At 45.5% G+C, this 25,603-nt stretch overlaps 1 protein-coding gene across 5 annotated transcripts in view; it reads right to left on the bottom strand.

The window, feature by feature from the left end:
- MYO16 (myosin XVI) overlaps positions 1-25,603 on the bottom strand; it is a 464,729-nt gene that overhangs the window by 239,202 nt on the left and 199,924 nt on the right. For 3 of the 5 annotated variants that reach the window (XM_084759479.1, XM_084759478.1, XM_084759475.1), the window contains exons 9-13: positions 23,310-23,463; positions 14,813-14,963; positions 10,319-10,429; positions 3,446-3,511; positions 1,670-1,797 (exon numbers count right to left, since the gene is read on the bottom strand). In XM_084759479.1, the coding sequence (XP_084615605.1) occupies positions 1,670-1,797; positions 3,446-3,511; positions 10,319-10,429; positions 14,813-14,963; positions 23,310-23,463 (610 nt within the window). The remainder of the gene's footprint in view (positions 1-1,669; positions 1,798-3,445; positions 3,512-10,318; positions 10,430-14,812; positions 14,964-23,309; positions 23,464-25,603) is intronic. The other 2 variants (XM_084759477.1, XM_084759476.1) reach the window with 2 other exon arrangements.

Genomic DNA, 25,603 nt, shown 5'->3' with positions numbered 1-25,603 from the left:
TCAACTCTTCCTGAAGACAGTCATTTTTCCTCGCATAATATATCCTGATTACAGCTTCCCTTCCCTCGACTCCTCCCAGGACCGCCCCACCTCCTGTCTCACCCACAGCCACTCCCTTTTTGCCTCTCACTAGAAAAGGAGAAGGCTTCTAAGGGATAATAATAGCATAAAATAAGATTTTTCAAAAACTATCCTAACACATCAAAACTGGAAAAAACAAACAAACAGAAGGAAATGAGCCAAGAGATGGCGCAGGAAACAGAGACCCATCCATTCGCGTGTTCAGGAGTCCCACAGATACAGTAGCCGGGAAGCCACAATATATACGTGGAGGACCTTGTGCACACCTGTGCAGGCCCTGTGCATGCTGCCTCAGTCTCTGTGAGTTCACGGGAACTTCCATCATGTGGACCTAGAAGGCTTTCTTTTCCTCGTGTCCTCCCCTCTGGCTCTTCCGCCCCTTTCCTCCTTTTCTGCAGGGCTCCCTGAGCCCCGAGGGGGATGTTCAACTCTGATGACTAAAATCTGGGTTACCATCTGTCTATGCTACTTTTGAGGCATAAGAGAAACAGTTATTGAATGCAAACAGCTCTAGCTGAGCTCCTTGGTTACAAAGGGCTAAAGTCTTCTCCCGTGTTACCCTGATCCACACGGAGACCAGGTGCAGGGCTTTAAAAAAAGCCCCACCTCAGTGGCTATGTCACTCCTAAATCCTTTCAACTCAGATTAAGTCTAGCTTTGTCTTGCTTATGAGGACATGGGAGACTTGCCTAACTTAAATGAAGAAACGATGGTTTTTCCTCCTTAAATTAAAAAAACAAAAAACAAAAAACAAAAACAAAAACATTAGTCTTAAAATATAGGTGAGGAGTTGGGGAGGAAGTTACCATGAGCAAAGGAATGTAGAATTTGGAGTGAACAGTATCTAGTCAAGCTCCTACAGGGAGCTGTGAGCTCCCTCTCAGCAAAGGTCCCCAGAGCCGTCTCTTTGTCTTCCATCTTGTTTATTTCTTGAAGCAGCAATGAGTTTATTAAGGAATCTTTCATATACATTTGTGCATGGGCACGATGAGGGAGATGGGCGCATGCACGGCCACACTGGAAGGGCCAAAGGCTTCTCCAGAGAGAGCAGCCGAGCCTGGATCCTCCAAGTGTGACCACACCCCAGGCCTCTTTGTGGCATTCCCCTCACATTCTCATCTGAAGGGTTTTATTCCAGGATAAACTGTCTTTACGTAGTTTGAACTTTTCTTTAACATTTACAAGAAAAACCACCTCTGGAGACCTCCAGGGTAGAATGTGAGCAGAGGGAGACACTAGGAGCAGGCTGAACCCCACTCCTGTGCATAAATAAAGCTGCAGCTTAGAGCTCGTGGGGGCCACAGGAGAGCAACAGCCTAGGTCCCACGTGCGGCACGCTTTCCTTCCCCCGTGTCTGCTTCCTAGACTTGAAAGCAGACTCCCCGTGCTACTGTTTTAAGTCTTCAAAGATGAAGTGTGTCTCAGGCTGTTGGTTGCTATGGACTCTGCCACACCAGGTGACATCTGCAAGAAATCTGTCTGCCCTTTCTAACAGACAGATGGGCTCATTGGAAAGACAGACTTCAAACATGGCGAGTGGGGAAGGGGACCATGCTCTGGATCGGCTCGCAGCCACAGGCTGGCTCACCTCAGGATGATGTTCTGTGGCCTTCGCTCCTGGAACAGTCTGTGGAAGGCCCGCTCTGCACAGGAGAAGAGGTGGGGTGGGAGCGAGGGGCTGCGCTGGCCTGTGGGGCTCAGGTACATCTGGGATACCTGGGGACAGCAGATCAAAGATGGAAGACCCATCAACTTCTGTCCCTCTTATGAAGAGGAGCGTGTGAAACTGAAAACGTGTTGCTGGGTCTACAGTAACTCAGGGCAGGGCTGGGGGTGTGGTGGAGGAACATCTAGAGAACACGTGTACAGCCTCACCCTTCTCTCGAAACTCAAGGCCTTCTAGGCCAGTCCCAGGAGGCCTGGTGACAACATAGAGACTTAGATTTTATCCTCAACTCTTGGTCCACAAGCGTTAAACTTTTCTGATGGCTTAAGGACCAGCGCCTCACAAACTTCCAGTCTAGTATAGATATCCACTGAGTAAACCTAAATTGTGGCATTTCATGTTACATACAACTTCTCCAATATTTAACATCAAATCCTAAAATCACATTTGTGAGCATCATAGGACCTTATGTACAGAATTCTCAGAGACACAGCAATGTAATTACCCTAATTTCAGTGACTTGGTGGCCTATGGTTACCATGGGGATTCGCTGATAACATTTTTAGTGCTCTGGTTTCTGGGAAATTTTGATTTCTTCTAAGCAATAGGAACCAAGGCTCACTTCTAAGTCATGAAGAAACACAGGTGCTTCACAGGGCAGCACAGAAGAACACCTCTCTTGTACTTATGGGATTGCTAAGATAGCACTTATGCTGGCTTCTGGATCTGCATGATGGATTCAAAAGTGCAATTGCTATTTAGAAATGAATTATCAGTACACTAGGCATAAGGTATACACTGTCTATATATGGCATTAACAGACATTGCGGAAACATGACTTAACAGCAAAGGACAGAAATAGTGCCAAGCCTTTCCTTAGCACCCATCAATATCCGTCCATGAAGTAAACACCAGTCATATCCATCTGTGAACTAAATACCAGCCAGTATTCATCCATGAACTAAACACTACTCAGTATCAATCTGTGCACTTGTATCCATGCATGAACTAAACACCAGTCATGTCTATCCATGAACTAAGCACCTCCCTCCCTTCCTGCACATTCCCATGGGTGTGAGGAGTGCACATCTATCCCCTGGTTCCTATTACCAGGAGCCTGGTGCTTACGGATCCTATTTTACAGCTGAAGCAGGTGTGTTGACACATAAAATCCAGGGAGCCACTTTATTTTTATCCATTATTACTTAAAACCATACTGTGATTTCAGTTAGCTAAAATGACTTTCTACAGCTTGTCAATTTTTATTGTTGTTGTTGAAAAGTCTCATGGTGACACCGCCCAGTCACTTCCGGAGAATTCCCAGAGTGCATTTCACTTCCTGTCTCCACTACTTTGACTTAAGAAAACTTCTTCAGGAGGAAACCAAGTGTTTGGATAGGGGCTCTAAACCAAATCAGTCAAGGTTGCATGGAAACGTACCGTATCCTTAATTTATTCTGCCTCATAAGCACCATCAGAAGACAGTTACCTATTTAAATATGAAAGATACCTTTGGTAAAATAACGTTATTTTCCAAAGTTGCCTCAGAACACATCGCCATGACCAGCATGTTATTCAAGTGAGAACAATGCTGAGAAATTTTGTATTAATTGTTCTTTTGGTTTTTATGTAACCATCATGAAATGTGTATGCTCCATGCATGTCACTTCAAAACCACATTGGGAGTGTTATACTCACCACAGCAGAGTAAATTGGGAGTTCTTTGAATGGGTTAACAAACAAGAAGATGTCCCCAATAAAAGTCTGTCAAAAAGATACAAATAGTCCATCAACTATATAGATAGAATCATCTAAAATTATGTAACTAGAAATCATTGGGGAAACATGGTGAATCAGTAAGCGTCATTTTGTAATATTCTTAAATTGACTCAAATGTCCTTTGAAAATATAAAATTCATATTCAAATTACACGAAACTCTCAGGTTTGGTTTCATGAAACACAGTGAAATGGTTAGATTCTAAGAATTTACTGCGAAGGGATTTTGTGAGAATCAGTCTGGATAAACAATATAGAAGTAAAATAAACAAATCCACAGCAAGATGAAACTGGCATCATTAGTTTTATGTTACTATATAGTTTTAAAAAAAAACAAAGACAAAGTATTCGCAAAGCTCAAAGTCAAACATTCCAATTATCAAAGTTGAAATAATGAGATATAAAGGCTTAGTAATAAATAGAATAGAGATTAAAAAGGTAGATTTAAGTCCACATATGTTTGTAATTACAACAAACATAAGTGTTACAAATACTGCAGCTAAAAGACAAAGACCACGAACTAGGTGAAAGCATCAGATGTGTGATGCTTTAGAGAAAAATGCCACAAATATAAAAACCAAGGCGATTTGAAAATAAAGGAGATAAAGCAAGATATACATGCAAACAACAGTCGCAGAAAAGCTGAGCGTACACCATCCCATCCAGACGTAGCCTGGGCAGCAACACTGGGGGCCAAAAGGAGCGTTTTGTAATGAGAAATTGGCAAAGCGATCAGGAAGAGACGGCAATCCTATATTTCCATGATAAATCAATGTACCATTAGCTACATAAAACAAACAACTTCAAGGGGTAAGCCTGGGGTCACGGTGACAAGGAGAGATTCGTGCCTATTGGAATGAGTGGGTGAAAAATTGATGTAATTACTGATCTGATCAGAAAGAAGTTGCTAGAAACAGAAGATGTTTGTACTCTAAGCTAAACACAAAATAGTGGTTTAAACCCAGAGGGTGTGAGTGGCGTGGTGTGAGGGTAGGAGGGATCGGATGGAATGTCTCACTGCGCAGTGGGAGCCGGCTAAGAGAGCTTAGGCGCTCACGCTAGAAAATCAACAGTAACCGTGGTTGTGAGGCTAATTTCCTTAAGTGCAGCAAGAGCTTCAGTGTGTAGATCTGCTATCAATTATTTAATATCACAATGGACACCCTAAATATGCACTCTTCAATGAGGGGGAATTTTTATCTTGGGATAATTATTAGTGGAACTTAAGATCCTCCATGAATATGTATGCTGAAATGGACAAAAAATATAATTATAAGAATGTGATTCAGTACTGTGATAAAGTCATCATATAAGTGGTGAGAATTGAAGAGGGCATTCTGATGACATGGGCCACCATGCCACTGCTCTGCCCAGAAAGGTTTCTCAACTACAGAAACAGAACTCCCATAGCTCATTGCTCTAAAATGGGTTGTTTTTCTCAGCACTCTGCACATGTTCTCTGAGAAGCAGTGTGGAGTGGTGAGCAGGCATCTTAAAGCACACCACCGCATGCCTCAGGAGAGCCTTGGAGAGCAAGGCTGGCCCACAGCGCTTCAGCCACTTGAGCTCCCACTGAAGTGCTCCATAAGGGAGGTCCTGCCACCCGACCTGGGTCCCCTGAGCAGAAGTCACACAGGCATCAGGTGGGGAGATGAGCCATGAGGGACCCAAGGGCTGCGCCAGGATTTCCTTGTTCTGTTTTGCCTGGCACCACCATTAGAACTCCCTGGGCGACCCAGATGTGCCAGGGGTTTCGGCTGTCTCCAAGTGGCTTCTCTGCAGCCCACGAAGGGCTCTGATGTGTGCTCTGTTTTCTCTAGTACTGCTGGCAACCATTATTCCAGACACACAATGTTCTTATTTTGTGCATTTTTTTTTTCTGGCAAGCTCTTGCCTTATCACATGCAAGCCAGAAGGTTGAAGGTTTGGGAGCTCCCCACTGTGGCAGGCATGCGGAATTCTCCAAGATAACATCCAATGAGTGTTACATACTCAGGACCTGAGCAACGCACAGCTGCTACGGACAGATCACATCACATAATGAAGGAGATGCAGAAAAGAAGATAGAAATCCTGCCAAACATTCAGGTCTGCGGCAGCGTGTGAAATATCAGTAGCTCACCCCAGACTCAGCTGTTTGCCGCAGGTAACTTCATAGTAACTTGTTTCTCTTGCGCTAAAAAAAAAAAAGGTGTGTTTGATCTAAGAGGCATTCTCTCTCACACACTCAGTCCTTAAGAACCTTACATGTCACTGTGGCATGCATGGTGAGCACATGTGTTTACATATGTGCATGCATTTGTGTGTACAGTAAGGGAAACAGACCCCCGATCTAAATAAGGAGAATTGACTGAGTAGGTGATGAGTCTGTGGCAGAAACCACACAACCTTGAAACCCAGAAAGTACCATGGGGAGTTCCGTGTGAGTGAGGCCATTGGTGTGCAGACTTTTAGGGAGTAGAGGGTGGTGTGCACTCAGTGACACTGTCATAGGAGGTCAAGGTGACCAGCAGGACAGCTAAGGCACAGATGGTCAAAAACACAGGGGGCCAGAAAGAGAGTCCTTGGGTTCTGGTCTTCCCCTGAATAACCTTGCATTCCTTTATGCAGAAAGTGATGCTATGTAACATGTTCTAGCAGGCATAACTGGCCACTGCCCTGAGAACAGACAGACGTCGAGGAAAACCCCCACCTTCCCTAAAGGACGTGTGAGATGCTGCAGTTGAAGTAGGACTTGTGGCTGGGTGGCAGAAGTGCAGCTGTATGCTGAGCACATCTTGCAAAGGGACTTAGGGATCCACAAATCAAGCAGGAGTCGAGTGGGAGCCTGGCCAGGTGCTCACACCAGTGACATCACCAGAGTGTGTCACTCAAGCTACTTGGTAGGCTGAGGTAGGAGGAGTCCATGTTGAAGGTTGGCCTGGGCAACTTAGCCAGACCCTGTCTCAACAAGGGAAAAGAGAGCAAAGGCTGTAGCTCAGCAGGGAAGCTCTTGCTGCGCACCTGTAAGGCCCTGGGTTCAGTCCCCCACATCATAAAAAGAGCAGAGTTGGGGGGATGTCAAACACCGACTTCCTTATCAGCACACAGGTGAGTTGCAAGTGTGTGCATGCATGTCTGTGTGTGTGTGTGTGTGCACGTGTATGTGTGCGTGCGTGTGTGCGTGCGTGTGTGTGTGTGTGTGTGAGAATAAAGCCCAAACACACTAGAATGTGGAAAAATCATCTCCTAACCCAGTGCTTTCTACCTGAGAAGACATGTGCTTGTTCTAGTTCCAATTAACCACGGGCTGGCACTTTTATAAAACAGTAATTTGCTGAAATACGAGATTGAAAGTTAACAAAGGCATACAAAACGCAAACTCCAAATTTCATTCAACATGCTTAAATTCAGGTGCCAGCCTGCCATACGAAGGCAGATACAGTAGCACATGCTTGAATTCCAGCATGTGAGAGGTGGGGCTAGCGCATGCCTGACTTCCAGCATGTGAGAGGTGGGGCTAGCGCACGCCTGACTTCCAGCATGTGAGAGGTGGGGCTAGCGCACTCCTGACTTCCAGCATGTGAGAGGTGGGGCGGAGAACCAGGGGTTCAAGCGCAGCCTAGGCAACTTCATTCTCTGTCCCAAAGATCCAATAAAATGAATTCCAATATGGGCTCCAATGCTGCTAGTCTCTTTGCAGACTTGCAGTAAAAAGTTCACACACCCTACAGTCCACAGAAGATACCCAAAGGCATTCATCAGCTGGGATTATGTTGAGATTACATGTCAGTCTTTTAGATGTGACTTCGGGTAGCTCAGTGGCAAGTTCACGATGGACATGATTTTAGCCTGGATATTATTTCTAGTGAGGACCGTCTACTCTGGGGAGTAAGAGGGGATGAGGAGGGAGAACCTGGTCTTCAACAGCAGCAGCACTGGCCAGGCGTCACATAAATAAAACTGCCTGGTTCTGTCCTCCTCAGGGCCAGGGGCTGGCACAGGAGCCACAGTACAAGGAGGGTGATGCCCGCACCCCACGATGCATTTTCTTACAAGGGAGACCTTGCTAAATGTAGCTTGGGGATTCAGCGGAGACGCAGAGCTGAAAACACACATGAGAGGGATTCCAGCAAGATCGGTTATTTGGGAAGTAGAAAGAGAATGCTAGAGCACAGAAGAGTCTCTGGAAAGTTCCCAGTGCAGGAAGGAGGGCAGCTATTGGCCTGTGTGGCAGGTGGTGAAGCCCACTCCTGGTCTGTTTGGAGGATGAGACTGGCTGGCTTCTCAGCCATGAAACAAGCTGAGAGAAAGAGCTGTGCGTTGCCTGCCGCTGGAAGCAACCAGACAGAGAGAAGCTCGGTGGCTCTCTTGGCATCTAGTTCTCTGTGAGCTCAGGTGGTGAGAGAAGAAGGACGCCCCAAGTTGGAGGCTGCCAGAGCAGGGATGGTGCTGACCCCAGGAGCCCAGGGTGGGGCTGCCAGAGCAGGGATGGTGCTGACCCCAGGAGCCCAGGGTGGGGCTGCCAGAGCAGGGATGGCGGTGACCCAGGAGTGTGAATGGAGAGTAGATGATTAAGAGACAGAACAACTGGACCAGCAGGAAGGAATTAAGCAAAACCAACCTAGTCTTCCCTTGGCTTGGTGGTATAAAACCCTCAGGAGGCTGAAACAGGAGGATGGCAAGGTCAAGACCATCTTAGGCCAGTGAGTTCCAGGCCAGCCTGGTCTCTGGATTATCAAGATAGAAAGCAAAGAGAGGAGCAGGGACTTAGATCAGTGGCAGAACTTGCCTGCCAGCGTGCCTGGGGCCCTGGGCATATCGTCCTGGGTACTAGAACCACAAAACAAGTTAGAAAGGAAAAGAAAATAACACAAGAAAAAGTGGGAAAAGGAAGGGAAATGAGACACAGTTCACAAAAGCACCTCTGAGAGAGATAATGAAAACTAAAGCAATCAGGTTTAACCACTTATGCCGATGGCAAAATTCCAGCAACTGGGATGCAAGGCATTTAATTTTAAACATACACATGGTGGCAGGCAGTTTACTGAAGCAGTAAGGTGCTGTGTGGCAGCATCCTGGGTTAATCAGGACCTGGCAACTCATTACTGTTGGGAAACCTCCGTCTTCACATTTACATGAAAATGACTTAATCAGATTCTCAGCGGATTAGGACTAAGTGGGTGTTATCAGGGATTCGAGCATAATCAGAAATCTCCACAGGCTCTGCAGGCTGGATTGTCCTGGGCTCTGTGTGGGGCAGAACAAAATCAACTGCAAGAGGGATGGAGGGAGAGAGGGAGGGAGGAAGGGAGGGAGGGAGGGAGGGAGGGAGGGAGGGAGGGAGGGAGGGAGGGGAGGCAGAGATGGGTTTTGAAACTATAGCCCATCTACATTGTTCCCAGCACTAGAAAAGTAACATCCACAAAAAGGTTAGAACAAATTTTAATTCATTCTTCATCTAGATAGTTTTTGTGTTGTTTTTGTTTTTGTTTTTACATCCTTGCAGAAATCATGCTTACTGTACAGAGAGATACTTCCTGAAGATGGGGCCAGTCAGACTCTATGAAGCTAAAGTCCCTTCCTAGCTCAGCCCACACAGCCTTTCTGCTTCCTTTTCCTGACTTTGAAAGCAAACGTGTCTGAGGCAGACTGAGATTTCTAAGCGGCTGATCTGTAGATCTTGCTGGTTCTGTGAAGATCTCACACTCAGCCAGGACAATGCAAGAAGTGTAGGGAATGAAAAAAATGAAACAGAAGGAGAACACGGCTACTCCTAAATATGGGCGAGATTTTTATTATAGATACGAGGGAGAGAGTGGGCAGACAGAGGAGTCCAGGCTGAACATGGCCTGGAGAGCAAACTGCTCCATGAGAAGATGTAGAGGCCACACCAACGCCATTTTGTGTTCAGGGCCTGAGAACATGACAACCCCCTCCCCACTCCCGGAATTTTCAGAGAGAGCCACAAACATACAGCTAGTAACCTTTTCTAGGAGCTTGTACCGGGGCCAACCAATCAGAGCTGCATGTCACAATGACCAGAACAAATGAAAAATTCCCTCCTGTGGCCTGGCCCTGGTCCCTTCCCTTAGCCCTGGTTCCCCAGTCAATCAGCTCAAAGGGCAACTTTCCTGTACCCCTCTAACCTAACTGTGGCTTGGAACCCCCTACCCGCGCCTACAGTTTTTCCTTTAAATACCATCTTCCCTCTTTAAGAGGTGGTTGATTGTCCAGGCTCTGAGCTTGAAATACCGTGTGGTTTACATCTGGCTGATTCCTGGTGGTCTTCGGGGGGTTTCAGGACTTGGGCATTGCAAGGAGACAATGGGAGGAGGAGCAAGAGAGGGGCCACTGACCAAGAGGAGCAGTTAGGGCCAAGCGGCCACGAGACCAGAGTAGCCAAAATGGCTGGATTGTATAAGTGTCAGGCTGGGAGAAGGGAAGTGAAACCCAGTCCCTGGGAGCCAGATCTTTAGGGAAGGGGGTGGGGTGAGGAGTGCTGGGAAGAGCCATGGGTACTGAGGAATGCTAGGAGAGCTGGCCCACATCAGTTTGCTATGTAAACAGGCACCTCAAACTAGCCTTTGTCCCAGGTTTCTGAGACCTAACACACACAATGAAGAGCCACTGTCTACCTGCAGAGTAGGAGCTTACGCATGACTCTGAAATACACCTAAGAGTCTTCCCAAGACGAGTTCGAACTCTGCAAAGCTCAACCTTAGGCCTCCTCCTCACGGCCAGAGCTTTGCGGGCCCATCACGTCTGTGGTCCTGAGCTGGGACAGTGTGGTGCGTGAAGCCCTCTGGCACTCACGTGTATCTGGTCGTTCCCGAAGCGTTTCTGGATTTCATACAGCAGGCTGCTGTCATTGAGCTCACTGAGTGTGGCGAGGTCATCGCTGGGAGCTGGAGGCGTGAGCTGGACCTGTGGGGTAGGGGCAAAGCCAGTCTGATCAGTTTTGGTCACCTTCTGATCAGCTCTTCAGAGGTGCACGCTCCAGTTTCAGAGACTTCTCAAAGTTCTAAGATCATGTGACTATGAGACCAATGCTAAAAGGGAGATGGTTGGAGGGAGATGAGATTACTCAGATGAGAATCTGTCCTTCATATCTACCAATCACACACACACACACACACACACACACACACACACACACACACTACCTTGTGCCAAGGTCCTTATGTTTATGCCTTTAAGGTCACCAACATGTCGACTGACCCCTGTTATCCCTAAATTTTAAGTCAGATCTGTGCGTATCAAGTGTTTGAAGGGCTCAGGTGACAGTCAAGCATTGGTTAGCTCCCACAGTTAACTCTGTGAGCATGTTTTGGGTCCAGTCTAGGGATAGACCCCCACATTTGGGGCTTGTGAATTTTACTCTGTTTTGGGCTCAAGATTAAGGTGTCTGTGAGATTAGGTAACTGCCAGGAAGAAAAATAACACCATATCCCTTTAAAACCAAGCAGTAGTTCAATAACTTTAAATAAATTATTGCAGAATAAGTATTTCAAATAAATCCAGATGATTTTTGGTCTTTTAATTAGATGGAAATCAGCAGTCTCTAAGTGAGAAATGCACAATGCTTAATCTAGTGGGCCCAAAGCATGTGCTAACAGCAGGCATGCCATAGGAAAGAGCAGCTTTGACTTGCTTATGTCAAGCACAGGAAATAACAGAAGACTCTGCAGGGTCTTATAGCCCGGCACACACACAGGAGACCCTGCATGAAAGCCAGCTTGTTTGTGCTCTGTGTTCCTGCTGAATCCCATGCTTCCCTTAAATGTTAAATCTACATCTTATACTGTATTATTATGTGCCCATTTGCCGGATAATTTAATTATCACTGTCAGGTGTGACGTGACTATCTACAGAGTGAAAAATCATTACACATCTTAAAACACTGAACTTGGAATTACTTCCCCCAAGCTGGTGAGTATACCACGGGATGGAACCTTCCTGTTCTGCCTGTCAGGCTGCATGTCTCCCAAGCCCAGGAGTAGCAGAAGCAGACCTGACCCCAGCATCTCAAAGCTCAGGAGAGCAGACTGTTAGATAACCCACTTAGAAGATGCCATGGCTGGGGGCTCTTGGGTACTGGACACCAATCCATTTCTCTACATGAAAACACAGTTTTCCAACAGAAGCGTGCTTACTCATTAAAAAACAAAACATAAACAAATTGTACAATATTCCTGGTCTCAAATTTTCCAGCCACCTGGCCCTAAGACTCACACACTCAACTCACGTGAAGAACTAGGCTTGGTATTAGCTCTGCGGGTGAACACATAACATTTGTGTGTGCCTATTTACACACCTCTAGGGGGCTTTGTGGCAACAGCTTCCCTGCCAACTTCCCTGAGGGACACCCTGGAAGGTGGAGTGGGGCGGGCAAGTGTGGGCACTCCTGGATGGCCCCCTGCTAAATAAAAACATTGCCAGTGATACTGGTTAAGGAAGCTCAGGGCTCACTAGGATTTATTTGGGAAAAGAAGAGTAGGAACACTCGGGCCGCTGCTGTCAGTGGAGAGGTCTTGTAGAGTGAGACAGATGGGGTTTAATTCAAACACTCTGCAAGCAGGGCTGATGATTAAGGAACAGAAAGGGGTCATCAGAGGAAAAGACTCTAGAGAGAAACATGATGGAGTGGAAGGAACCTACATAAGTGGGTGTAATAGATTCTTACCAGAGGCTGGCCAGAGTGACCAGACCCCACACAAGAGAAGCTGAACGTGTGTGTGTGTGTGTGTGTGTGTGTGTGTGTGTGTGTGTGTGTGTGTGTGTGTGTTAAATATTCAGCAGGATTCCAGGCTGACAATGGGAGGAGTTAATGCTTCTATAGACACATAATTGGCAATTTGTTTTATATTTTTGTCATAACCAATTACCTGATGAAAGATGACTTAAAGGAAGTATTTGGGTTCAGAGGGCGGAGAAACACACTCATGCCTGGCAAGGTAGCTGGGGCAGTGAAAGCATCTTGGTCCATGGTGTCAAGCAGAAGAGGGAGAAGAAAGGCAGAGCCCAGCTCTTTCTCTTAGCATTCAACAGCTTTTACACAGTTGGTGAAGACACCCACACTTAGGTGCAATCCCCTCTCTCCCCTTAACTAAACATCTCTGGGAAAACCCTCGCAGATGCACACCAGAGGTTTCAAGTCCCATCAAGGTGACTGAGTTTTATGAAGGAGACTTGAGTATCGGAATTGCTGAGTTAGGATAAGCTGGGCTGGTTACGGTTACTGGTGTGTAGCAGCTAGGGAAGAGAGGGCCGCACGTAACGAGTAGCTCCGGGACCACATCTCGTAGCTCACAACGTTCCTAGCTTGCCTACTCCCTGACGGGCTTTATGTTAGTAGTTCCATGCAAAGACAGAAAAAGAGATTCTATCTTTCTTCTCAGTGTGTTCTCAGCCTGCTGGAGGGAGAAGCAGGGGGCGTGAGTAATAAATTCCAAGTGTAGAAACCACACAGAAGAACATAGATCTCTGAAAAAGTTTGCTCTATGGTGATCTAGACTGCTCTTGTTTGGGGGGGTGTACTCAAGTTGGAAGTGGGGATCATTTGTAAGGACGAGTCTTTCAGCATTCAGGACCAGAACCAGGGTGATATGTTGGGAGCCCCTGAAGACCCAGTGGCTGCCTCCTAGAAGGCAGAAAATGGCCCCAGTGTTTTTACATCAAGGATACATAAGAGATGACAGTAAGAACACTGAAGTCACCATCCACAGTCCTACCTGGCCCCCTGATGATGGAAGTACCTTCCTGGTTTTAAGGAATGCATTATGTCCTTCAGAAACCCAGGTTAAATGGTCACTTAGAATCTATTAGTTTGCTAGATGGAATTAATTTTGTCTCCACAGAGGCCCAAATCTCAGCATTTACATGAAGGAATGGGCCGAGTGTGTGCTTCTTTAATTAAATAAGCATTCATTGCTGTGCAACAGCCAGACCGGGACATATTTAATAGCACGAGGACAAATTAATGGTAACACAGAATAACTCACACATAGAGCCACTAACCACAGGGCATGCGAGGGTTGCAACTGCATCATGATGGTTCTCCTAGTGAGCTTCAGTGCTGATAACTCCAGCTTCCTTTTGTTTTTGTTTTTTTGTTTTCATTTGAGGCAGGGTTTCTCTGTGTAGCCTTCGCTGTCCTGGACTCACTTTGCAGACCAGGCTGGTCTTGAACTCACAGAGATCTGCCTGCTTCTGCCTCCCGAGGGCTGGGATTACAGGTGTGTACCACCACATCTAGATAGTTTCCACACACTTCTGTAATCCAGTTCAGAAAGTACTTTAAAATAATGGCAATAAAGTTACCTCTTCCCAAATATTTTTGGATTCTTTGATTTTTTATCTTGCGCAATTTAAGTTAAAATTTCGTACTGAGAAGAGGATTCCTGGTTAGTTTAACTATTAACTAGACACAACATAGATTCACCTACAAAGAGAGCAGTAATGAGGCAATATCCAGATCAGGCTGGTATGTGGGCGTGTCCACAGGGGAGTGTTGTAGCTACTGAAGTAGGGAGACACGGCCCTCTGTGGGCACTGACATTCCCTAGGCAGTTAGCTGAGAGCCAGACAGCGAACAACGACACATTTATTCTTTTTGTTCTTGATTGTGCGTGTGACGTGACTATCTGCCTGAGCTCCTGCCTTGACTTCCCTGAAATGACTGGTTGTAACTGGGAACTGAGGGCTCAGGTAAACTGTGTCCCCTGAGTCGCCTCTGTCAGGGTAGTCTTTTTACACAGTAACAAAGCTGGCACTAGAGGGTATTTGGAAACTGAATAAAGTACAGTACTCTGAATTAGAAACACTGAAACAGGAACAGGAGTGAGCACAGCTCTGCCATTCACAAAGCACCAAACATGCGAACAGCATTTACTTCTACCACAGGAAGAAACCGTATTAATTTCTATTTGTCAAGTTTATAACCCTCCGAAGCAGCAAGGGAATCTGAGCATTGGGTCTTAAGTGACTACACACACACACACACACACACACACACACACACACACACGCACACGCACACGCACACGCACATGCACATGCACACACACACACATGCACACACACTGCAATATCATAGCTTCATTTAAAAAGAAGTGCCTGCCAGTGTGTCTTTGGCCGACTTATATGTATTTGGATAGTTGGAAGAACCAGAAAAAAGTACTATGTAATAATCAAAGACACTTGAAAATATACAAGAATAAGATATGGGCTAATAATTGACTATAAAATTAAACAGGCTGTAGGCTTTCAGCGTGACCTCACAGAGTACCTGCAGGAGCACAGTGTTACCTGCTCCGGCTTGCTGCGGATGCTCACCACGCTGGTCTCAGAGGGGCCGTCCTGGGACTCCTGCTTGCACAGACCCTTTGTTGTGTCTTTGAACATAATGTCTTTTTCCAGTAAACTGTCTTGCTTGGCAATTGGTAGCACCAGGGGACTGCTACAAGAAACAATCAATACCATAATTAAGTTTTCTTCTAACCTTACTGTATCAATCAAAAGCTACAGGAGACCAGATCAAAAAGGTGTGTTTACTCAGATAGAAACATGTTCTATTAGCTGCAGGAAACATGCAATGTTTTCTTTTCATTCCATCTTTCATTCAGTTTCACTTCTGGAAAAAAAATCCATTCATTTCAACTCCAAAAGAAAATGTTTACTAGGATATCTGTAATAGAAAGATCAATAAGTAATTTAAAAGCTATTTGAAGTGCACAGTTGAACTAGGCACAGAATTTAAATCTGAAAAGGGATTTGTAAACAAATGAAGCAAGTTATAATAATGATTAAAAATATAATGGGTATAGGATTTAACATACAGAGACATGGGCAATATTTTGACTTTGTGTTGAAATACAAACATTAGAATAAAAAAAATAAGTGTTAAGGACTATCAGATTACAAACAGAAAAATGTTTGTAACTTCCAAACAGTTCAAAGAAGGCAAAAGGAGAAATAAACAAAAATTACTTTACCACTTCTCATTTTAAAGTCCACTGCCAAGAGAAAACCCTGGATTGATAATGTTCACTACAAAGTAATTGTTGAATTTGCAGTGTGACACTTTACTGCAAAGTTTAAGAAGAATTTACTTTAATGTTAGCATTCAAGCAGAAACACACATCATTTCATCAATGAGTGTGTGCAAACACTTCTACCATGTGATGTGTAGGGATGGTGACAATTCTAGTCAAAGCTGGCCCAAATTATTCTGCTGAATTTTAATACACAGTATTAAATTGATTCATTGTAGATATTCAGTACACTGGTGTGTGTGTGTGTGTGTGTGTGTGTGTGCTTGCCTGAGCAGGAATGTGAGAAAGACAGAGGTTGATATCCTTAATTGCTTTTCCACCGAATCATTTTGAGACAGGGTCTCTCAGGGTCCCAGTTAGAATCACTATTACTGTGATAAAATACCATAACCAAACAGTTCACTATCAAACACAGTGAGGGCAGACACTCAAGCAAGGCAGGAACCTGGAGGCAGGAGCTGGTGCAGAGGCCATGGAGGGGCGTTGCTTCCTGGCTTCCTCCCTAATGGCTTGCTCAGCCTGCTTTCTAGTAGAACCCAGGACCACCAGCCCAGAGAAGACACCTTCTACACTGACCTGGGCCCTCCCTAGTCAGCCACTAATTAAGAAAATGCCCTATTATCACTAAACCCAAGGCTTGCTGTTTGGGGTTGGCTAGCTGGACCAGCAAGGCTGGAGGATCCAGATCCACAAGCTGCCATCTGCCCAGAGCTGGTGCCAGGCACACACGCTCAGCTTTCAAGGAGTTCTAGGATCTCACCAACCAAAGCCATCACGCTTTACTCAGCTGCCACCCCAGCTCCAAGTCAATGATAAGTGACAGAAGCGTTTGCAGCCTTGTAATCAAAAATGCCAGTCGCACAGAGAAGTTGTTTATCCTCCCTTCTCATGCCCACTGCAATCAATTATTGATGTGCCAGTGGCTTCCCACTGCAACTTTAATTGGAATCTTTTGTTTTAAATATTAGTTGCTAGATGAAAGCTGACTGTATTTAAGGTGTACATCATGACTGGGCCCATGCCGAGCAGTGGCTGCCTCCGTGGTATTGGTTCGCAGGTCTATTGCTGGCTGTGCAGACCATGTCCTCAGAATATATTCATTTCTATATCTGCAGCTTGGTACATGTGACCAATGCCACGTCAGTGCTCAACAGTCACAACTCTACCCTCTGCTCCTTTCAGATTGGCCTTTATGACCTGAGGTCACATGGTGTGTGTGCTATCGCTCGCTCTGCCTTGTTCCATTGCACGTGATGCATTTCAGGTTTGTCTGCGCTGTTGCAAAGGGCAGGACTATTTTCCTAGTTTGATCGTTTCCTAGTATAGATTCGTCCCTGAGTTCCCATCTACCCAGGGATGGGTGATAGGGGATGGTCCAATGTATTTTGATGCTAATCACTGCTTGGTGTCTCTGTGACCCACCTTTCCATAAAAAAAAAAAAAGGCATCCCACCTGGGCAGGGCAGAAAAGATAGAGGTGTGGCTAAGGTTCCCCAGCTGGGAGAGAGAGAAAGGAATCCTGGGAAGAAGAAAAAGAGAGGCCCGAGGGTCCCAAGAAAGGAAAAGAGGAAGGCCACCATGGCTTAGAAGAAAGAGAAGCACATGGCCCAAGGCCGGCGTGGATGGAGATTTGGCCTAGATGAAGAACACTGGGATTATGGATGGGAGGTAGCTTGATAGAAATTATTAGAAGCAGATGGCATGGGATTGGGGTAGGTATCACATATCTGCCCCACTATGGGAAGTAGTTTAGAGGATTGATGTTTACCCTGCCCTAGGTTAACTAAGGTTATTTTAAAATATAACAAGTGTCAGTGTCTTAATTGATTGCTACCTGGACATATTGATCATAATGATAATTTAAAAACAACAGAGGGGCCCTGGGAATGTGTCTGTATAGGGTTCATTATGAATAACACTGGTGTGAGCACAGTCCTCAGGGTCCCTCCCTCACTTGTTTCAGGCCAGGAAGTGGGGTTCCTGGATTGCAAGGCAGATGGATTTTAACCTTCTGAGCAGCCTCTGCAGCGTCCCCTAACCTACCCTGAGCACAAGTCCCTCCCCTCCGCACCCTCACCAGAACCCCGCTAGTCTCTTCTACAGCAGCCATCCTAACAGGTGTAGGGCATCTCTCTGCAGCTCTGGCTTTTGTTTATTTGTGGGTGATGATGTTACATGCTTTCCCAAAGACTCTTGGCTACTGGTATGTTTTCTCTGGGAAATGTTGAAGTCTTTGAGATGTTTTTAAAATGTACATTTTTTTGTTGTTATTTGCTGCGGAGTTCTGTGAATTTCTCTCACATTCTGGGTATTTATCCTTTATTATTTGTGAGGTTTGCAACTCCATTTTTTGTTAGCTATTTTTTTAATTGCATTATTTACTTACTTACTTGTTAATTTATTTACTGTGGGGCTGGGGGTGTGTACACAGCATGGCATGTATGTGTTGGTCAGAAGACAGATGCAAGACTTGGGTCTTTTCTTCCACCATGTGGGTCCTGGGAATTGAACTCAAGTCGTGAGGCCTGGAGACAGGTGCCTTTGCCTGTTAGCACATTTACTGGCCCTTAGTATTTGCTTTTTTTTTTTTTTTTTTTTTTTCCTGTGCAGAAGCCTCTATCTAGGATGTAGTCCCACTCAGGGGTGTTTGGTTTTATTCCTCAAGCTTTTTGTGTCATGTCTGAAAAAGTTCAAAATAACAGCCAAAGTTCATGTTAGAGAACACAAAAGTGGTCTCTTGTGCTTCCAAGCACACAGTCAGGCCTTTATTAGCTTCCAATTTATTTCTGTATGGGTGTAAAGTGAAGGGCCTGGTCAGCCTTTGGCATACAGGTGTCCAGCTGTCACAGGGACACCTACAAAGGAGGCCACTGTTGCCCTCCTGTGTGTCCCTGTGAGGGCCCAGCTGACCTCGCCTGCTTAGCTCTGTGCCTTCCATTCTGTCTTGTTTCTCTGTTAGCAATCCAGTTTCATCCCAGCTGAGGCAGGTTTGTAGTGCAGTTTGGACTCAGGAGTGAAACCCCTCCAGCGTTGGCCCCAGAATTAATTTTGCTATTTCATCCCTGTTTTGGACTTGATCACTCTCTTTGGTGAAGTGTGGGTTTAAATCCTTCCATCGCTGCTTTGGGGGGGGGGTGCTGAGAGGGTGCGGTCTGCTTTTACATCATAGATATTTGGCATTCTGGACACAAATCTTTTGGTAAACACTTGAAGGTTTTGTTTCTCCTTACATTCCTATGAGCTTATTTCTATAACAATATACTCAAAAATATTTTTTTTCATGTTCAGATTTTCCTTCTTATGTCTTATCTAAAAATTATTTTCTCAACCCCAGATCAACACGGTTCAGCCGTTAGGTTTGATTCTGGAACTTTCAGCTCTGTGGTCCTCTGTGTGTGGTGTGGCCTCCTGTTTACATGGCTCTCCACAAAGCTCAGTGTCTTCCATTATAGCTGTCTGAGAGTTTCAGCACCCATTTGGAGAACAAAGCCTGTCTTTCCGCAACTAATTAGCTGAATGTGCTGGTTAAAAAATCAATTGGCATGGGAACGCGAGTCTATTTTGGGGTCTCCCATGTGGGGTATTGATAGACTACTGTATTGATTTGATTGATCCTGTCTCAGGAAGTATTAACTCACAGGAGACATCCAACTTTGTTTGCTTTTGAGATTTTTTTTCTTTTTCTTTTTCTTTTTTTCTTTTTTTTTTTTTTGGCTCTTCACTGCACTTAGCTTTTTATGTGAAACTCAGAATCTGTGTCAATTTTCACAGAAATGCCTGTCGGAATTTTGATGAATGTGTTTTAATTGATGGGATATGATGAGAATTTCAACACTAGCAGTTTTGAATTTTGTCATTCTGAAGAACTTTCGACTGATCTTTCCTAGTTTCTCTCATTAGTATTCCATAGCTTTCATAACTCAACCTCCCCCCCCCAAGTGACTTACTGAATTCATTTCAACTCAATATATGTTCTATGCTATTGTAAGCATATTTCTGAATTGGACACAATCATTGATGGCCAGTCAATATAGAAATATAAATGATTCATATCTGATGGAGAAGCAGAGCACAACTGAGGAGACTTTTCCAATAACAAGAGTCTCCCTGTTCTGCCATGTGTATCTGTGCTGTCTCCTCCCTGACCACACCCACAAGCACTGTCACTAGCTCACCACAGAAAGAGCTGCGAGTTCACCAAACCCCCATCTCTCGCCACTGCCACCGCCTCAGTCCGGAGTGAAGTCTTCTCCCCAGCTCTGCCGTGCTGCTTCTCTGCGAGGCTAATAAGGGATGTTTTTCTGCACTTTCTAATTTTTCTTCAACAAACAAGACTTCGTTTGAGCACAGAAAGGTAATAGAAGTTTACGAGTGAGAATCAGAGGAGACAGAGCTGAGAGACTGTATTTTCTAAGAGAAGCCCTCCCCAAGGCCAGCATCCACAAACGTAAAGAAAGCAGCCTCACGTGAGGCCCCTCAGGTCAGTGCTGGCTCCCACTGCGGAGCACACCACATCGGAATGCACCAAAAGACCAGCCTGTGACCTCTGCTGGATTCAGTCAGTGCGTGCTTATTTTGACAAACAAAAAGCAATGTCTTGTAGACCCACTGTGCCTGCAGGAAATGAAATAAATAGGATTTCCCCCCCTAAAACGCGAATAGGAGTGTAATAAGATAAGAAACAAAACAAAATGAACGAAACCTTCCAAGCCCCAGAATCCCTGAGAAAAATTCCTCAGGAACTGATTATGGCTTACCAAAACCTTGCAAGTGTGTTCTGTAGAATTTTTAGGCATATAAGTCACACTATCTGATGCCAAATGGGCTGCGTGTCCCGTAGGATGCATGGCTGTGTGGACATGTGAGAGAACGTGCACACTGGGTGAGAGCTATGACTGCAAAATCATTTTTAAAAGCAAGGCAATATTGATATTGAATTATTGATGAAATAGAAATCTACTAATTTGTTTTTTAAAATCCTGCAGTAAAGCCACACAGGCAATACTGACTTTGTCTATTTTAACCAAAGTACAATACAAGTCTCCAAGTAGGGCAGTTTTAAACTGAAAGAATTTGTTGGTTTGGTCTTAGAGACCAGGGACTATGAGGTGATCCAATAGTGCAAGCTGCCCCCTGCTTATAGTTGAAAGATATGGATTTCTGATCTAGTGCATAGTAGAAGTAGTACTTGTCTGCCTATGACGTCATCATTTAATGCATAAAATGTGCAAGGGGCAGGAAGTAAGAGTTAGCACAAGAAGGAAGTGTTTAGTGCATTCTGATATCCTAGAGAGAGACACTGTACTCTATAGTGTTAGCAAAATACACTCTGGACATGAATAGAAAACTGGGGTTGGAACTGACAGATGCACAAGGCTCATTGAGACCAAGGAATGGCAAAGCCTGCAGAAGAAGGGCTGGAGACATGAGAGTGCACCAGTCCATCAGGGTGACAACACTGCCATTGAGAGCTGGGAGCTGTCTCCTGACCTGCAGGGGGGTGGGGTCCGAGGCTCTGCAGGCAAGGCTTGCTCCCAAGCCACGTTGAGGACAGAGCTGTCTGTGCTCCTCGTCAGTGCCTGAGCTTTCTTAAAAAACAGGTGTATCGGGCACCTGCAAACTTCTGTTTATGACGAACTGAGAAACAGAAGTCAAAACACCCTCCTTGCAGCAGCGTGCACAAAACTGTTACGTTGTCTCCTCCATGACCAATGAATTTGCCCCACTCTGCCTCGGTAAAACATGGTGACATTAAGGGAGTAACTGTTGTCAGCTCATGACCGCCTCTGACGGGAGCAGAGGAAGGAATGCACATTCCAATCCCTATTTGCGTCCCCACTGCGGCTCTGAGGGTTTTCACACTTCCCCTGTGCCTTCCTGAACTTCAGGGTCTCTACAAGCAGCTGGAAGATGAGATGTCATAGGAAAACATTAGGTCAGCAACACCTTGGAATTCTGAGGTGTGGCCCACTGGCACTTCCCCAGTGTTTGTGAAGCCCTGGTTTTGCTCTCCATAAATAGTGTGATGGAGGAAGTTAGGAGGGGGAGGGGGAGGAAGAGGGGAAGGAGGAGAGGAAGGAGGAGGAGGGGAAGGAGGAGGAGGAGGGGACAGAGGAAGAGAGGAAGGAGGAAGAGGAGGGGAAGGAGGAGGAGGGAAAAGAGGAAGGGGAAGAGGGAAACAGAGGAAGGGTTGGAGGAAAATGAACACTTTATTCAAGTCATCAAGAGTTGTTTTGTTAAGAAACAGAATCCTGTTTACTGGAACTCAAGGAATAGTTAGACAAGAAGACTGCAGAGTGTTGAGACCAAAGTCGAAGCTCTTTCTAGGAGGTGGGAAGGTGGACTGTGCACACCTGGGTTAGAAGAACGGGGCTTGGTGGGTAGTATCTTTCAATGATACGTGACCTTTCCTGCATTTATGTTAATAAACTGACTTGTTGCCCATAAACAAGTAGCCAACATGTTTTAGAAATGTGTCCCAATAAAAGATTCCCCTGTTACCATGGAGACATTGTATCAACAGGTTCCATCTTATGCCACCAGCCTGACAGGTGCAGCTGTGCTTGCTTGGGCTGCTCACTCCCTCTGGCCCCACAGCACTTACTGATGAATGCTGGGAGCACCAAATAACACCGGACAGAAGCCCAAGCCCTCAGCACAGATGTGCATTTTTGGTTGGGTTTTATCACACACATTCGCTTCTTGTTATATGTATTTGTAACCCACAGTAAAAATGACCAGATAAAATATGCAAGGTCTGTCTCTGACTCTGTTGCCTGCCTTTGGATCCCTTTCCCCTATCTGGGCTGCCTTGTCTGGCCTCAGTGGGAGAACATACGCTCAGCCCTGAGTGGGTTGGTACCCGTGCGGGAGGTCGCCTTCTCTCAGGAGAATTGGAGGTGGAATTGAGGAGAGGGATGTGAGGGTGGGGATGAGAGGAGGGGAGGGAGGGGCTGCAATCAGGCTGTAAAGTGAATAAATAAATAAAAACATAGAAATCTTTGCTCCCCCCAAAAAAATGGCACAACCAAAAATTATGAAAAGTAAAAAAAAAAAAAAAAGCGTGGAAAGTGCTCAGATGCCAACCACACTGCAGCCATTTTCTCAGAGTCAAGGCAACAGGAAGAAAATGTAATTAAACCACAGTTTTAATCATGTAGAACAAATAAGGCATTGATATTCTGTTCGCAACCAGATTAATTCATTGTTTAGTCAATAATATGAAAACCGTGAGAGGCGCCAGTTAAAACTGCATCTTCTCTTTCATCTTTAAAATAAAATAAAGCACAAAAGAAACTATGAGCAGTGCACCACCCAACATTGTTAAGCATTACCTTTTTTTTTTTTTTTTTTTTTTTTTTTTTTTGGATAGTGCAGAATCACTGTGTTTACATTAGGAAAAAAACAAGGCATATGTGCTCTTACTGCTTCAGAACAGCCACTGGAAAGCCTACAGCAAGCTCAGCTAGCACTAGAATGACCAGTTTCTGTCTTTGCTGTCAGAGCAACTGAAATGCATCAGCGCGACTGTGTAGTGATGCCTTCTGAGGTCACACGAGTTTCCTTAGATATGCTGAGCTTGTCATCAGCAAATATGCCAATAAACAGCTACCACAGTTATCAGACACTGGGTGGAGATGCAGACGTTTCTCGCTGCGCAGGGGCGGGTGACTAGCGAGCAGAGGTGATGGAGAGAGCTGGCTTCCAGAGGACCGTCCAGCTGTTGCAGCCCCTTGGGGTGAAGTACTTACAGCTTACTGGAGAGGTCTGGGAGGTCACGGAGGATCTCGTCATACAGCTCCTCCTGTGCTATGGTGGGGACAGACGGAGACTCTTTCATTTTCTCCTCCCAGGCGAATTCGGCTTTCAGCAGCATCTCCTCGATAGACTCAGAGGCAGCGATGTCTACAAGATGTAGTCAGAAAGTCACACACGGTGGACGCAGTGGCGGGGGAACAGAGTTACACTTCCTCTCATAATGTAGACATGCTTGCACAGAGAGAGGATCCGGTAACACAGAGCCCGTCAAGGGAAAGCAACCGTTTAGGGGACAGAGGCCATCTCAGTCCTGACAACTTCTAAGACCATCCTGTTACATGTCAGGGATGGATCTAATTACACATGAAATAAATATACAGAGAATATGCAGTAGGTGGTAATGGGGGAATGAAAAGTCACACAAGGAGGATGATCTTGAAAGAGTATGTGTGTGCGTCTCCCTGGGGGAAAGACACACTGTGGCTCCTCCATGGGCCACAGCAGAGCCTCTGGTGGCTCACCATGACCTTTCCTGTTCCGCTGAAAGTACTGACTGTCCTGGCTCTGGTGACCCCTGGACCCTCATGGAGTGCAGTAGATATGCATCATTTGACCGTATGATCGGCAACAGCTGTCAGTGAGTCCTGGTGCGTCTGCATGACACCAGCTGAGAGCCCAGCAGAGGCGGCCACTCCCCTGTCCTCACCAAGCCTGGTGGCCATCAGTGTCTGTACATCTGAGGCACGTGGCTTTATGGGGTTGTCAATGTTACTTAGCTACATTGAATGATGTTCCTGCCGGTATTCTATCACGAGTAGCCTGGGATCGAAGGGTGGGTGTGGGAAAGAAAAGGGGACCTCGGCTGCCTCACTGAGGAGACGGAATTTCTAGTGCACCCATAAACTAAACTGCAGGGCACCATAAGCATTGTTTACTGTGTCTGTCCCAAATTCAAACCCTGGGAGAATGGAAATAACTTAACGTGGCACTAACAGCGACTTTCTAAGCCGCCACAGGGTGGCTGCCTCATTTGCACCCTTTATGTGGCATCTTATTTACGTGGCCAATTCTACTTCCAGATGGGTCAAGTGCATTCAATAGAGGGCACCTTCATTTCACGAACACTCATGTATCAAGGTTCTGTGCCAAGTGCTGTGTCTCACTGCCACGGTTCTATGAACAAGGAACCGGGAAGATAGCGGAAGCTGTAGGGGTAACCGTCTGAGTCTTTGTGCACTGCACAGAAGTGCCCAGGGCTAGAGCGAGGCCAGAAGTTGGATCCTTCATTGGGCCTATGAGAGCCAGCGGCCCTTGGGAATTGGGACGACATGACACAAGGTCTAACATGAGAAAGTCCTAGGGTAGAAGGATGGGCAGGCTAAGAAGGTAGCAGCAGGAGGCGCAGCCACTGCCACTGGAGGTACAGCCACGCTGCCACTGGAGGTACAACCACGCTGCCTCAAGGGTCAGTCATGTCTCCTTTGTCTGTGAGAAGCTGAGAGTGAGCATTTGGCCATAAACTCTCCTGACAGAACCGGGAGATGAGACATGAAGCCAACAAACAAAATTTTTTAAAAAGATTAAAAGATAAGTTTTTTTTCCTTTTCCTTTTTGTTATTTTGTTTGATCTGACTTACGTTAAGACAGGGTCTCACTGTGTAGCCCCGACTCATCTGGGACTCAATACATGGCTCAGGTTGGCACTGAGCTCACAGCAACCCTCCAGCTTCAGCCCCCATGGGCTGGGATTCCAGGTACATACCACTGTCAGCTGCCTCTTTCATCTTTATGATTAGGTTTAAAAAGCTAAATTAATGAAAACACAATTTCAGTGCATGTTTAGGTTACCCGATTTGCTAATATGGGTTTAACTCTAACGTTCAAGGCTACTAAACAATGACGCCTCATGTTTGTTAGATCTTTGGTTTATCTTAAGCAGACACAATAAAAATAAAGCAATCAACAGTAACCAATGACATTTAACTCCAATAAAATATGAGGCTGGGTCCCTCGTTCTCACTCGCACTCACCCCCAGAGGTGGCTGGATGGAGAGTTGAAATGTGAAATCCTTTTAAGATGGAAAGGGCCCAGGTAAAAGAAAAACAGAGTTATTTTGAAGATCAATATTTACTATTAAACTTTCTTATATTTTTCTTGTACTAGACATTTCTTTGTTATTCTGAATTCTCCTAGCAATATGGTAAAAATAGCATTGACAGAAGCAGAAGGTAAAATATAAAAGTTACAAAACTAAAAGCATTGAATGTAGGAACATGTTAGTGACAA

The sequence above is a fragment of the Acomys minous genome (genome assembly GCF_964271855.1).
Source record: "Acomys minous genome assembly, chromosome: 15".
Taxonomy (NCBI): domain Eukaryota; kingdom Metazoa; phylum Chordata; class Mammalia; order Rodentia; family Muridae; genus Acomys; species Acomys minous.
Note: the sequence above shows the minus strand (reverse complement) of the source record. Positions and strands in the feature narration are given on the sequence as shown.